The 13640-nt window shown below is 49.5% G+C and overlaps 1 protein-coding gene across 1 annotated transcript in view; it reads right to left on the bottom strand.

The window, feature by feature from the left end:
- Stk32c (serine/threonine kinase 32C) overlaps positions 1 to 11206 on the bottom strand; it is an 81128-nt gene extending 69922 nt beyond the window's left edge. The window contains exon 1 of the mRNA XM_052174253.1: positions 10826 to 11206. Coding sequence (XP_052030213.1) covers positions 10826 to 11090 — 265 coding nt within the window. The 5' untranslated portion in view covers positions 11091 to 11206. The remainder of the gene's footprint in view (positions 1 to 10825) is intronic.
- Between the last annotated feature and the right edge of the window lie 2434 nt (positions 11207 to 13640).

Here is a 13640-nt window from a genome sequence, read left to right as displayed (position 1 = left end):
TCTAAAATAAATGTATTAGGAGAAAAGTTACTAAGAAGAAATGTCTATGTTTTTGTGTATGTTCAAGTGTGGGTAAGACAGAGAGATGACAAACAGGAAAATGGCTGCTGTGTGAGTGTTGGTTACATAAGACAACGGATTTCTTAAGTTTTTTTCTTGTCACTCTCATTACATAAGGAAAAGCTATAAACGGGGGATGGGGGGATTGTCTGGTGAGTATCTGGCGGTTCGGTAGAGGATCTATATAATTTATCACCCAAACCAGGACACTGTCAGAAGGCAAAGGGGACACTATTAATAATCATGCTAGGTCAGCAGCTGGAAGCCAATGTCCCAGGTGACCCTAGGTGCCTGATCACTGTGTGGAAGTAGGGCTCACAGGTTACACTCTCTGGGTCAGCTTCAATTCCTCTGGGAAGCAAAATAAGGGTCAGCAGGGAGGTCAAGTTAGGCAAAGAAGGGCAGGAGAGGTCTCTGGAGATGGGAAAGGGGATTTGACATAGGAAAATGAGGCCAGGGCCTGGGGCACCTCTGCATCCAGAATAGCTCCTCCCGACTCCCACCCTTGTCTGTACGAAGCCCAGATTCACGGTGGCAATCGTTACCCTTTTCCTTCCTGGGATAAGTCAGAACTCAGTCATTGAAGACCCACTCAGATTTGCATGCTGTCCCTTCTGAGGTGCCACCTCCGCTCAGGACACCTAGAGTCACCCTCCCAGCAACTGTGCACTCTATGTTCATAATAGCCAGCCCATTCACGCACCACCAACCAACTCCCGAGTCACAGCCTCTCGGGCACGGCTGGCAAGGCCTGAGGAGAGCAGAGACCCAAGGGGCCTGGGATCCTGCTGCCTTTCTTAAAGCCGTTTATATCTCTCTCCTCTTAGTTACATGTCCCCCTGCTTCCTCTCTCTGTCCCTGAGCTCCATAAGCCCCCTTTCCACCTATGGGACTAAAATATGACTCCAGAGATACAAGAAAGTGAAGGAAGGGATTGGGAGTGCAGCCAGGAAAGCATCTGCAGCGAAAGCAAAAGGATCTGAGTTCGGGTCTCCGGTCACACACAAAAGGTGAAACACGGTGCCACACATTTATAACCTAGCACTTAGCAGGCAGAGACGGGTGTGTCCCCAGAGCTTGCTGGCCAGCCGACCTAGCCAGTCTATGAGCACTGAGCTGAGTGAGAGAAGCTATCTCAAAAAAAAAAAAAAAGCAGCCCCTCAGAAGACACTCAACACTAACCTCTGACCTCTAGTCTCCACAGGCATGTGTACACGTACCCACATGAACCTATACATGCACTACACACATACATACAAACACAAAAATAAACAGGAGGAAAAAGCGAGACAATGAGGCTAAAATGAACAAGACCCATAGATAGACATGGGCAGGTTCCATGAGGCTTCTCTCAGGAACTGGGTCCAGAGTCTAAGAGGTTTCCAGAAAAGTCCAGCAACCAGATGGAGACAGGGCCACACTGAGCAGTGACCCTACACACACACACACACACACACACACACAGACACACCACTCACACACACTCACACACATACCCACACACAGCCCACAACAGACCCACACCCATGACTCTTTGGACTCACTTTCCAAAAACAGAAAGTAGACACACACACACACACACACACACACACACACACACACACCTTGCACCAAAAGCCTCAGTGCTTCAGGTACTGTGTGAGAGTGGTTTGGGGACCTCTGCACGTGCTGAGTAGCCTCAGCTGAACTGGCGTCATGCATGGTTTAGGTCTGTGCCACCAGGAGAGGCCTTGTGCTTCACTGGAAGGTTCTGTAAATGAAGGTCACTGGGAGTAGATAACCCTGGCACTTCCGGCCTGTTCCAGCTACCTCCTATCCCTGTTTGGCTTTTTCCAACAGCCAGCCTTGATCCATAGCAATGCATCCCACCTGCAAGCAGGGCCTTAACCCTGGGAAGTTCCTTTCCTATGTCCAAGGGGAACCTGGAAGTGACCTCTACAGCAGACACAGGAGAAGGGATTCTACTTCAAGCCTGCTCCTCAGGAAGCTCCTCAGGAAGCCTGCTGCCTTCCACTTCTGCTGGATATCCCATCTCAGTGGCGATGGGAAGCAACAAACCTGAGACCATGAGGACAACTGAGTTCAAATATGGTCCCAGGTTCTCGGGTGTCCCTTTCAGAAGGCCAACCCTCCTGCTTACTTAGTTCCTTAGTTCCTAGCTTCTAGAAGGATGAGGGTGTGGCCTCAGAGGGTACCATCCTTGAAAGTTTATTTGGTGGAGACTTGAGGCGGGAAGCAGATCTCACAGGCCCTCTGCCCTCAGAGAACAGCACCCCAGGGGACATACCAAAGTCTCAGAAGATACCTGAGCTGCTCTGTTGTAAAGGCCACTCGAGGGGACTGATGGATGGTGTATCAGTAGGGCACCAGGTCATTAACAGCAGCAGGAGCTCTTATGATCCAACCCCTGAGTGAGGAAGCCACCTTGATGTCTGACCCCATCAAATCACAAGAAATAATACAATTATTTAATTCAGTATATTTTGGGATACCTTCTCTGGAAAACACAACCAACATGATGGTCCCCCAGAGCACCAAGCAAATCTGCCAAACACAATGCCAGCAGGTCCTGTCTTTGGACAGGACCTCCAAGGACAGATATGGTGGCCACAGCACCTAGGGAAAGGTGGAGGTGCCCTCAAGGAAGATGGCCATCAAGGTTGCCACAAGTCCTTTCCTACCTTCAGGGCCTCACCTCAAAAACAACAACAAAGTGCCATACACACAAAGGCTGTTACGTGCCAGTGACCCCCAAGTGAACTCGGAGAAACTCCATATACATGATGTTTACTGCTTGCTGTGGTCATAAGGTAAGCCTTCTGCATTTGAAGCACGAAGAGTCATATGGTAATTTTTGAAAGCCCAGAAACCTTTTCAAAGTCAACTTCTTAAATCACTGTGAAAATGGAATGTGCCTGTTCCTATTTTTAATAAATTGGGGGCGACACTGCCTCCCACCTACAGCATCTCCTTGGCTTCAGAACTGAAATAACAGCAAGCTAGGGTTTCACGCAATCCACGCGGGCCAGAGTATGGGAGGAAACGTGCTGGAGACCAGCGCGGGCTACCAGGTCACATTTTGGGGAGCAGGGATAGGAGCAACTACTGCCTCAGAGCTGGACCCAAGCAAGTTGGCAAGTGTTGAGCCTGTGCTGGATTCCTAGCCACTCTGACCTGCATAACCACCTCGGTTCTTCTAAACAACAGATTTCAAGTCAGTGGGGAATGAGTTTTTAATAAAGCAGACACTCTGGTTTTCAAAAATATCAAAATTGCATTAATTTCAGTTTGCTCCATATTTTCTTAAACTCTGATCATTATAATTATTCAACACGTGGGATGGGGGTGATTAATATAAACAATTTGATAGGATCTGTAATTACCTGAGAGACAAGCATATCTATGAGGGAGTTTCGGCATGTGGTTCATTGAGGTGGGAAAAGCCGCGGTGAGTCTGGGCAGCGCCATTCCACAGGCCCTTGCACAGCATAAAGAGGAGAAAGCTGGCACCGGCGTTCATCTCTTCCTGCTTCCTGACGATAGATAGGCACAGTGTCACCAGCACCTCACACTCCTGCCGCCAATGCCTTCCCTGACATGACGGACTGTGCCTTCAAACCGTGAGTCAGACAAATGTCTCTTAAGTGGTGGTGTTAGTTGTTTTGTCACAGTGAAGAAAAGAATAACAGACACAGAGTCTCTGCCTGATTCGGGTGGGAGGGGAGCACTGGCCCTGACTCCAGCAAGAGCAAGGCACATTGGAACTCTGGGAACAGAATGGCAGGCTTACCCAGGGTAGACAGCACCATAACCAATGCAAAGGCCACAGCTCAGAAGACCAGGCCCCTGCCAGGTGCCAGCGTGTTAGCAATAAAAGCTCATTACAGCAGAGCTTGTGGCACAAACCAAAGCAAACAAGAGGTAGATCATGCCTGAAAAGCAATACCCAGCACACAGCACAATTCATCATAGTTTCAGGTACAAAGGAAAAGTCAACTTAGAAAGGAAGACTGGCACCAGGGGAAGCCCCAACCCTTTGGCTAAAATGAACCACAAAAGCAACTGGGACCACAGAGTTCCAGCCCTCGGCATCAGGACCACTGGCAGTATGGACAGCACCCTCAGCATCCACAGGTATGGAAGCTGGTGGGAACATGCACGCATACTTCCTGTAGCTACATCTGCAACACAAAGACACGGTGAACAATGGGATTGCCACCCCTCGGCAGCCAGGCCTAGGGGCAAATTGTTGGATTGGCAAACAAATAGGCCATATGAGTATAGTGTGCCAGCCATGTTTTGGTTACACATGGGAAAGGATCTGCTCAAGTGCCTGGAAGAGGCAACACGTAAATAACACACTGACTACCAGGTTCTAGTGACAGTGGGAACAAGTGGCAGGCAGCTCAGTGGGAAGTGACAACAGCCTCAGCCACAGGTGAGTCTTCTGTCAAGCCAGCACCCAGCAAAGCCAGGCAGACATGCACCTCACCGTACATAGCTCATCAGGGCTCAAGGTATGCGGGTTCTACCAGCTCCCTGTCCTCACTCAACAACACACCTACTGTATGCTCATTGTATACTCAAAGCTCTTGCCATTTGAATTGCATCCATGAGCCAGTAACATTTCCTGGGAGCTGTTAGACCTCTAGACTCTCTTGAACCAGGATCTGTATCTTCAAGTTCCTTCCCCGGGGACACAGGGGCACTAATGACACTTTGAGAACCTATGTGAGCTATTCAGTCCAACTGTTTGGAAGAAATGCTTCACACAGCTTGGCCTCCCTCAGACCCCCTCCCCAGCAAGTCTGTAGGCTTCCCCAGCAGAGAGAAGTTCTGAACAAAAATGACTTTCAGTGTTATCTGCATTGCTTCTCAACTGAAAACTGGGTGGCTAAATTTTTAAACAAAAAGCTGGCTTATTTTTAGCATTGTAAACTGCACAACCAGATGGATAGACACACAGAGATGACATTTGTTACATAAAAATGTCTGACTGTGGGTCCCAAGTCCATTCTAGATGGGCCTCATTGGCCAGAAGGAAAAGAAGCACCGGGCTTCACAGCCATTCACGGATCCTGCTGGACCTCTATACTGTACCTGGAACTCAGGAACTCAAGAGCAAACATCCATAGAAGCCGGGGCACAAGGACCAAGACAGGAACAACTGGCCAGGACCAGATGCCCTCCTTCTCTAAACCTGCACACACGCCCTCCTACCCATACCTGTCTCCATTCAGGCAGGGCGTACAACCAGGGAAAAGCCTCATTCCCTCCAGCCAAAGCCTCCCCAAGCCTGAGGAGAGAGAACCATCAACAACCCAGGTCTGAGCTACGCAAGAGTCCTCCTCTCCCTTACCATGGCGCTCCAGGCTGGGGAGAGCTCCCCAGGAGAACACCTCGCATTCAAGCATGGTCTGAGTTCAATCCCCTGAACATATTCCCTAGAAGTCAGATGTGATGGCACACACTTGTAATACCAACTCTGGGGAGGCAGAGACAGGAGAATCAATGAAGCTCACTGGCCAAACAGACGAGCCTACTTGGAAGGCTGCAGGATAGTGAGAGACTTTGTCTCAAAAACCCCTAGGTAGATAGGTGCTGAAGAACAATACCCAAGACTGCCCTCTGACCTACATACCACATACATACATATACACACACACATACACACACACCACACACTATACCACACATACCCACACATATACTACACACATACCACACACTCACTCATACATACACCACACATACCCACACATATACCAAACACATACCACACACTCACTCATACATACACCACACATACACACACACATACTACACATGCACACACACCACACACACTACATATATACACCACACACACCACTCATATACCACACATACACACACAACACACACAATACAACACACAATGTACACACCACACATCCCACACATACACCACACACATACTACACACTCCCACATACATATACCATACACAACACCACACACACATACACACACCACACATGTATATACCATACACCACACCACACATACAACATATACATACACACACACATACCACACACACACCATAGCACACACATACATACACTATACACCACACACACGCGCGCACACACACACATACCTCAAAGCCACAGCTGGTTGGACAAAGTCTCTTAGTAAATTGGGCCCAATGACACCTTGTAACACAGAAGAGCCTGAGTAGGGGCCAGCAGCCTCAGCACCTCACTTGGCTTTCTGAGCTCTGAGTAATACCATTAATGAAAGAGAGGCAAGTGTCACTGTATAACTAGAGCCTCAGGTTTCAGGTGGCATAACAAACCTCCCAGGACACCCAACAAAAGTCACCAGACACTTAGCAAGGGTTTCAGCAAAGTAGCCATTTTCAAGATGACCAGACTTTGGTTGGTTGTTCTGATTTCTGATTTTTTAAAAATTTTATTCGATATATTTTTTATTTACATTTCAAATGATTTCCCCTTTTCTGGTTCCCCACTCCCCGAAAGTCACATAAGCCCCCTTCCCTCCCTCTGTTCTCCCACCCATCCCTTCCCACTTCCCTGTTCTGGTTTTGTCTTATACTGCTACACTGGATCTCTGATTTCTGATTTTTAAAGAGTCTCACTACATAGCCCAGCCTGCTCTCAAACTTCATGATCCTCCTGTCTCATATTACACCCAATGCTTGGCAAATGAATGTTTGAACCAGCTGTCTCTTCAGCCAGCATTAACCATGTAAAGCAGAACCAGTATTTAAAAAAAAAAAAAAAAAGACCCTAGTCACAGCTCAGCAATGAAATGGAATCAACATACAGGAAGACTAAAAAACCCAAGCCTACAAATACCTTCAGCATGTTCAACCTAAGAAAATGCAGAACTCAGAGAACAAGGTGTTAATCATTCTCAGTGGGTGAATTCTCGATATAAAAAGTAAAACTGGGCCAGGGAGATGAGTCAGCAGGTAAAAGCACTGACTACCAAGTCTGACAACCTGAGTTTAATCCCTGGAAGTCGCATGTCAGAAAGGAACCAACACTCTTAAGTTGTCCTCATGTGTGCGTCCACATGTATGACAGTCCCAAGCCTGCTGTCTCTCAGTCTCCATCTCTATCCAAGTGAGCCAGTCCTGGACCCCTGTGGGAACACAGCTATGACATTCCTCGAAATTCGTTCTGAGGTGACAGATGAGCATACAAACATTACAGCCATGTAGTTTATATTTCCAAAATGTCCTCCAGTTGGAAATTAAGTAAACAGAGCAATTACATCTACACAGAGGAAGAAAGAAGGGCTGGTTGTTCCTCAGAGTCACAGGGATGGAGACAGAGATGCCTGAACCTCACCCTGGGCCAGTCTACCTCCACAAGATGAACCTCAGCTTTTCCAGGAAGGGACTTGGTGTCCTTCAAGAGTGTCACTGAATGTGATATGCCACCCAGGCAGAGAGCTGCTGACAAGAGTCTAGCAACCAACTGATGCTTGGGACCTCTTCGATGTTGGTGACATATTAATAAATAGAAAAAGCAGGTTACAGCAAAATGGTGTGTATCAAGTGGTCCCATTTCTGTACAAAAGGTGGGGAGGCATCTCTACACAGCTGTAGGTGTGACTGCTTTCCTAGGTCCCTGGAAGAAAGCCTGAGGGTCAGCAGGCATGAGGCATTCACCTGGGGACCTCACCATGCTGAACATGCATTTTAGCATAAAGTACAATTTCTTTTTCAAATGTATATATTGTGATGCATTTCTAATTAGAAAAGATTTTTTTAATTACTTTTTAAAACCATGTTTTAAATGTCTGGTCCCTGTTCTGCACTGTACTCCCTGGAGAGGTACCCTCACTCATTTCTAAGGTCCAGGACGGGAGCAAGCCTTCTCAGCTGTCAGGTACTCCCTCCTGTTAAGGGAACACCACAGGGGATCTGAGATTGCAAGCCCTAGTCTGCTAGGATGGACCAATGTCTCAGCAGGTTACCATAGAGGGAAGGCTCTGCGAAGCCCTCAGTATCACGGGAGCACCAAGGCAATGGAGAGGAGCACCAAGGCAATGAGAGGAGCACCAAAGCAATGAGAGGAGCACCAAGGCAATGAGAGGAGCACCAAGGCAACGAGAGGAGCACCAAGGCAATGAGAGGAGCACCAAAGCAATGAGAGGAGCACCAAAGCAATGAGAGGAGCACCAAGGCAACGAGAGGAGGCTCCTCTTCTAGTAGAAGCCAGAGTATAGAGCAAAGGAAACAGAGCCCTTGGTTGAAAAAGGAAGGGAAAGGAATTCTTCTCTTGCCCCAAATATCAGTCAGGGAGGAACAGCACACTGGGTTCCAGGAGGACTAATAGAAACAGAGGCAGTTAAGATCTTATTTGGCACAACTATACTCATTAGGCGCAATTTACCTGCTACTTTGTTAAACTGCCCTCCCATTTTCTTCCTTTTTCCCCCTTTGCTGAGCAAATTTGATATATTAATTAGGTGTTTTAATCTAAAAAAAAAAAATCATCAGAAGGTCTCACATTACCATGGCAACTGTACAGTTCCAGTACATGCAAGTCACCAGCACAGCATGGCTGCCTCTTAGGCCCCACTACATCAGGGAAAGGGGGTGACTTGTGTACCCTGAAGCACAGGAGCCCAGGCCCTATTCCCTCTCTGAAGGCTGCCCTTCTGCCCCAGCTGCACTCATTCTATGTAAATGAATCCTAGCACCTTCCCTCAAGGCACTGCAGGGAAGGAAACACTACAACATGACTCTATTCTCACCACTGCTAATGACACAGATAAGAGAAGCCAAGTGGTTTAGTCACCCAGAGGGCATTCTCAGCCGCCAGGCCCAGGACCCCACTTGGTCACTCAAACTCACCAAAACCTAGTTAAGTTCTTAAGGTATGCCAATCCAGGGCCATACAGCCAAAGATGAACATCGCCTGTGACACATCGTACACAGACAGGCCTGGAGAGCCTCGTGAGCAGTTCACCTCACAGAAGCCCAGAACTGCTCGTACCCTCCGTCATCTTACTATAAAAAAGTAAGAAGGCAGGCTCTCTAGTGACAGAGAGGACCACACTGACCTCACCCCCATGCCCCTCAGCTAACTAACCCTTGAGTTCTGAGGCAGCACACTGTGTGAAGAAGAAAACGTGGACTTAGACCAACACCTGCAGCCTCTGCACTACAATCACTTTGTTTCCACCCTGCTGCCTTGGAGACATGAATGAGAGACAGGGAAGGGTGGCCAGCTCTTAGCTGGCACCAGCAAGAACTGAAAGCAAAATGTTTTACAGACCTCTCACCTTACAGCCAGAAACCCAATGCAAACCAGTTTACCGATCTGTCCCTTCTTTCAACTGGGCAGCTTTATTGGTTGTTTTTGGTTGGTTGGTTGGTTGGTTGGTTGGTTGGTTGGTTGATTGGTTGGTTGATTAATTGGTTGGTTGGTTGGTTGGTTGGTTGGTTAATTGGCTGGTTGGTTGGTTGGTTAATTGGTTGGTTGGTTGGTTAATTGGTTGGTTGGTTGGTTTTTAACTCTGAGTACTGATGTTGAAAATAAAAGTATAACATGTGAGTCCTGTTGTCCCCAAGTTCAGAGCACAGTGACCAGCCACCTCCAAGCACAATGTGCCTGATGCAGACGGACCTGAATGTCCCTCCCCTGCTGACCATACTCACAGAGGCCTGGAACTCACTGGCCTGGCCTCATGACTCCCATTGCCAATAGGAATGCCAACATGTAGCCTCATATGCTCTCCAACACCGGCCAGAGCTCTGATTATTGTAATTTCCTAAATGCTTAAATTATTTATTGGAAATAAGTAGCTTGGGCTCCTATGCTGAACTGTGTTCTAAAATTATAAAAATCCATCATATCTCCGTAGGCTGCCTACAAGTGAAAATGCATATTTCAACTATTTTAAGAAAATGTCAAAAAACATCAAATGTGTCATGACTGTACCATTTAAAATTATTCGCATGGCATCTGTAAGGAAAAGCTATATGTTACATGTGAATCCATCCCTGTTTCCCCAAAGCTGCATCCAGCAGGTGCTAAGTCAAAGGTCCTTGTACCCAGCAGGACTCCAGCTGCTGGGCTTGCAGGGCCAGATGTCTGGCACCTCCCATCCCCAGCTCCACATCAGATCGCCCTGCTGCTACTCAAGAGACGAGGTCAACAGCTATCACTGCAGAAAGATTTCACAGAACACGAGTTCCCTGAGGGCGGGTCTTTGCACAAAGGGAAGAATAGACTGTGCAGCACAATCCGGTGTAGGTTCTGGGTTTGTAGGGTGGAACACCTCAAACTGAAGGGCCCAGGCCCCTGTGCCACCTGTAGGGCAGCCACCTCACATCACAAACTGCACACCAAGCAGGAATCTCCTGAAATTAAAAGTAACCACGCATCCTGCACACCGCCCATAAAGGAAAGTGAAAACATGCGGTGCGCATCAGTGGGCGGTGTCGCGCCTGAGCCCAGAGCTTCCACCATCACCGACTCTCACCTCGAAAGGCGGGCCAGAGCCTCATCTGCCCGCTGCGCTGTCACTGGAAACAGGACGCGCAAAGGGGACTTCAGTCGTGGTCCAATAGTTTCCCCGGAAACGCAGACGCTCCAATAAGTGGTCCCACCCAGGTAGCGACTGCGTCCCAACACAGAGAAATGCCACCCCCGCGTCCTCCCTGAGACAGCGCGCGAGGTCTCCAGAGGCCCGGGTACCCGGCTGTCCCCGGGAGTCCCCAGTGGGCGGTTTCACTCACCGTCCTCCTTGTCGTCAAACACCGGCCTCCGCGCGCTGGCTGCCGATATGGACGACATAGACATCCTCTTCTTCCACTTGCTCCACTGAAACAGGGGGCGCGGCTGCGCGCGAGCATCGGCGGCGTCCCGGGCCCGGGGCTGGCTGGCTGCGGGCGGCGGCAGGGCGGGGGACACATCAGAGCCTGCGGGGCGCGCACGACCGGGAGGCGGCGAACCGGGGGGCGCCGCGGCGCTGCTGCCCCTTCTCTCCGCGCCGCTCCTCATCGCCAGGCCTGGGTGTGCGCAGCGGCCACAGCTCGGAACATGGCCCGCGTCCGACCCCGCGAGAGCAGAGCGCTAAGGGCCGGCGTGCTCCCGGTATCAGCTCTGACTCGCCGGCAGCCGACCCGCCCGCGGATTGCGAACTGCGGGGCGGGGCCAGAGGGGTGGACTCAGGGTGGAGTCCAGAACCGGGGCGGGGCCAGGGCGGGGCTGGTATGAGATTCCTTTCCCGGCACGCGGCGTGGGCTACCCGCTAAAAAGGGTCTAGTTCGCGTAGGCTCGACCCTTGTTCTGAAAAGGCAGCGGAGATAAAAGCGAGAGAGGACAGATGCCAGTCGCCTTCCTCCTATCTCGAAGTGCCCAAGAGGCCAGAAATGAGGACTCTTTCCTTCACAGGGTTGCGGAGACCTTTGGGGACCCTGCAGGAATATTGTGACTGGCGAGCAATCGGGAATCCCCTGGGCCTTGCAACACTTGCTGTCTTCGTAGAAAAAGTCGATTGCAGATTTCTACCACTCGATCCTTAGAAACCTCAAACTTTAGGCCGCGGTTTTGCGCTGTCCGCATAATGGGGGTCGAGAAGTAGCTAAGCTGCCGTGTGGTGGCAGCAAGGTGCTATCCCGCTTTGAGGCCGCCAACGGCGTGGGATCCCTACGCCTGAGGAGGGTGGGAGTAGGGCGGAGTCTGGCACGCAAGCCCCGCCCAGAGCAGACATTAGGACCCTTAGCTACAAGAGGGCGCATACATACAGATGCGCTTGTCCAGAAACCTGGTTGTGCTTTCCCCTAGTCTAGCTCCTCTGACCTCTTTTTGTATAGCTTATTGGGCAGCAAATAGAGTCCCCTAGTACAGGTTTGCGCCAAAGTCCTGGTGAGGGACACAAATCATCTAGGGTCCTGAGTCCTCACTAGGGTCTTCAGTGCACATTGGAAAGCCTGGAGCGCAGTTTAGCCTTTCTGTCTCTGCTCCTTCACAAGGTCGGGATGCTTGGCTTCCAGTGTCTAAAGCCTTGTACATGGGAACCCTTTTTTAGTTTACTCAGTGGTTTGTCTTTTGGAAGTCTCTGCCTGCTTAAGTCCTGCCCTAAAACCTGGTCACAAAGATAGTCCCTATGTAGATTATAGATGACCACAAGGCAGCAGGTTCCTCTCTCATAATTTCTACAGCAGCTGTCAGCCACCACAGGTTCATTCCTCCCTACCTTAGGAATTCAGTAAGGTAAGGCTGGAAAAAAGGCAAAGGAATTCAGTAAGGCTGGAAAAAGCTAAGTAAAGATGACCCAAGTCTTCCCTGGGCCAGCATTTTAGGAGCTAGAATCCCACAGTTTTACATCTTGTCTTGGCTAAACAGGAGCCCTTTTTTCTTGGCCAGATAATGGATGAAGCTATCTGCTAACACAGGACAGAGCACTAGGGGCTTCAACTGTTTAGAGGCTATGGTGGGATCTGCAGTATAGCGTAGCTGAAAGTCAGCCTCACTACCACAGTCTCCATGGAGTCTCAAGGTAAGCTCTCCAAGACAGAGACAGCGAGATAAGTCCTGGCAGAGGTCTGCAGTTTTCTGCACTGCGCTCCATTATGACCTCGTAGGCCTACTGACACCTGCAGCATGGCCTGCTCAGACGAGGTCCTCAGCTTTCATTGTGTGGGATAGAGTGAAGGCCAGCTCACCCTGCACATCAGAATTCCCCAGGGGCCTTGATCCAAATAATGGCAACCTTTCCCTTCCAGACTTCTAAAAATGTCAGGAAATAAATAAAATGCAGAGTTACGTCCTTCCTCCCCACCTCACCCCCCCCCCCACTTCCTGAGAACAGCACAGGGAACAGAAGGAAGAAGAGAGTGTCATAGACAAAATAGTGGTGGGAGAGGGGCTGGGGGCATAGCTTGGTTGGTGATGTGCTTACCTGACACGTAAGCTTGAGTTCCATTCCCAGCACTCACAGAAAAGCCAGTCGTGGCCAAATGATCCTGTAGTCCTAGCATAGGAAGATGAGAAGGTAAGCTCTATGTATTTCTGGGCTTGCTGGCCAACCACTCTAGCCAAATAAGTGAGTTCCTGGATTAGTGAGGGACCTTGTCTGAAAAAATAAGTAACAGGTGAATTAGAAGAGTCAGTAAATCGATGCCTCTGACTGTCCAGGTATTAAATGGTTAATTTTGAATGCCAACTTGATTGGGTTGAGAAATGACCAATTGGTGTTTCCAGAGAAGACTGACATACCAGAAAGGGCAACCCTGAATGTGGGCCACGCCAACCCGATAGGATGGTGTCCTGTGGGATAACGGGGAAGGAGGTAGAAGCCTATTGGCACAGACGCCGTGCTGTCCCTGGTCCCAGCTCACCGGGATTAGCAGCTCTGTCCACTGCTGTTCTGCTGCAGTCTGGTGTTGTGATAAGACACTGACCAAAAGCAACTTAGGAGAGGAATGGGATTCTTCCAGTTTACAGACCACAGTCCATCCTCTGGGGAATTCAGGGCAGGAACTTGAAGCAGAAAGCACAGGGGAATACTTTGTGCCTCACCACAGGTTCACGCTTACTTGGCTTTCG

Source organism: Apodemus sylvaticus, chromosome 1 (assembly GCF_947179515.1).
Source record: "Apodemus sylvaticus chromosome 1, mApoSyl1.1, whole genome shotgun sequence".
NCBI classification, from domain to species: domain Eukaryota; kingdom Metazoa; phylum Chordata; class Mammalia; order Rodentia; family Muridae; genus Apodemus; species Apodemus sylvaticus.
The sequence above is the reverse complement of the archived record's forward strand: the minus strand, read 5'-3'. Positions and strand labels throughout refer to the sequence as shown.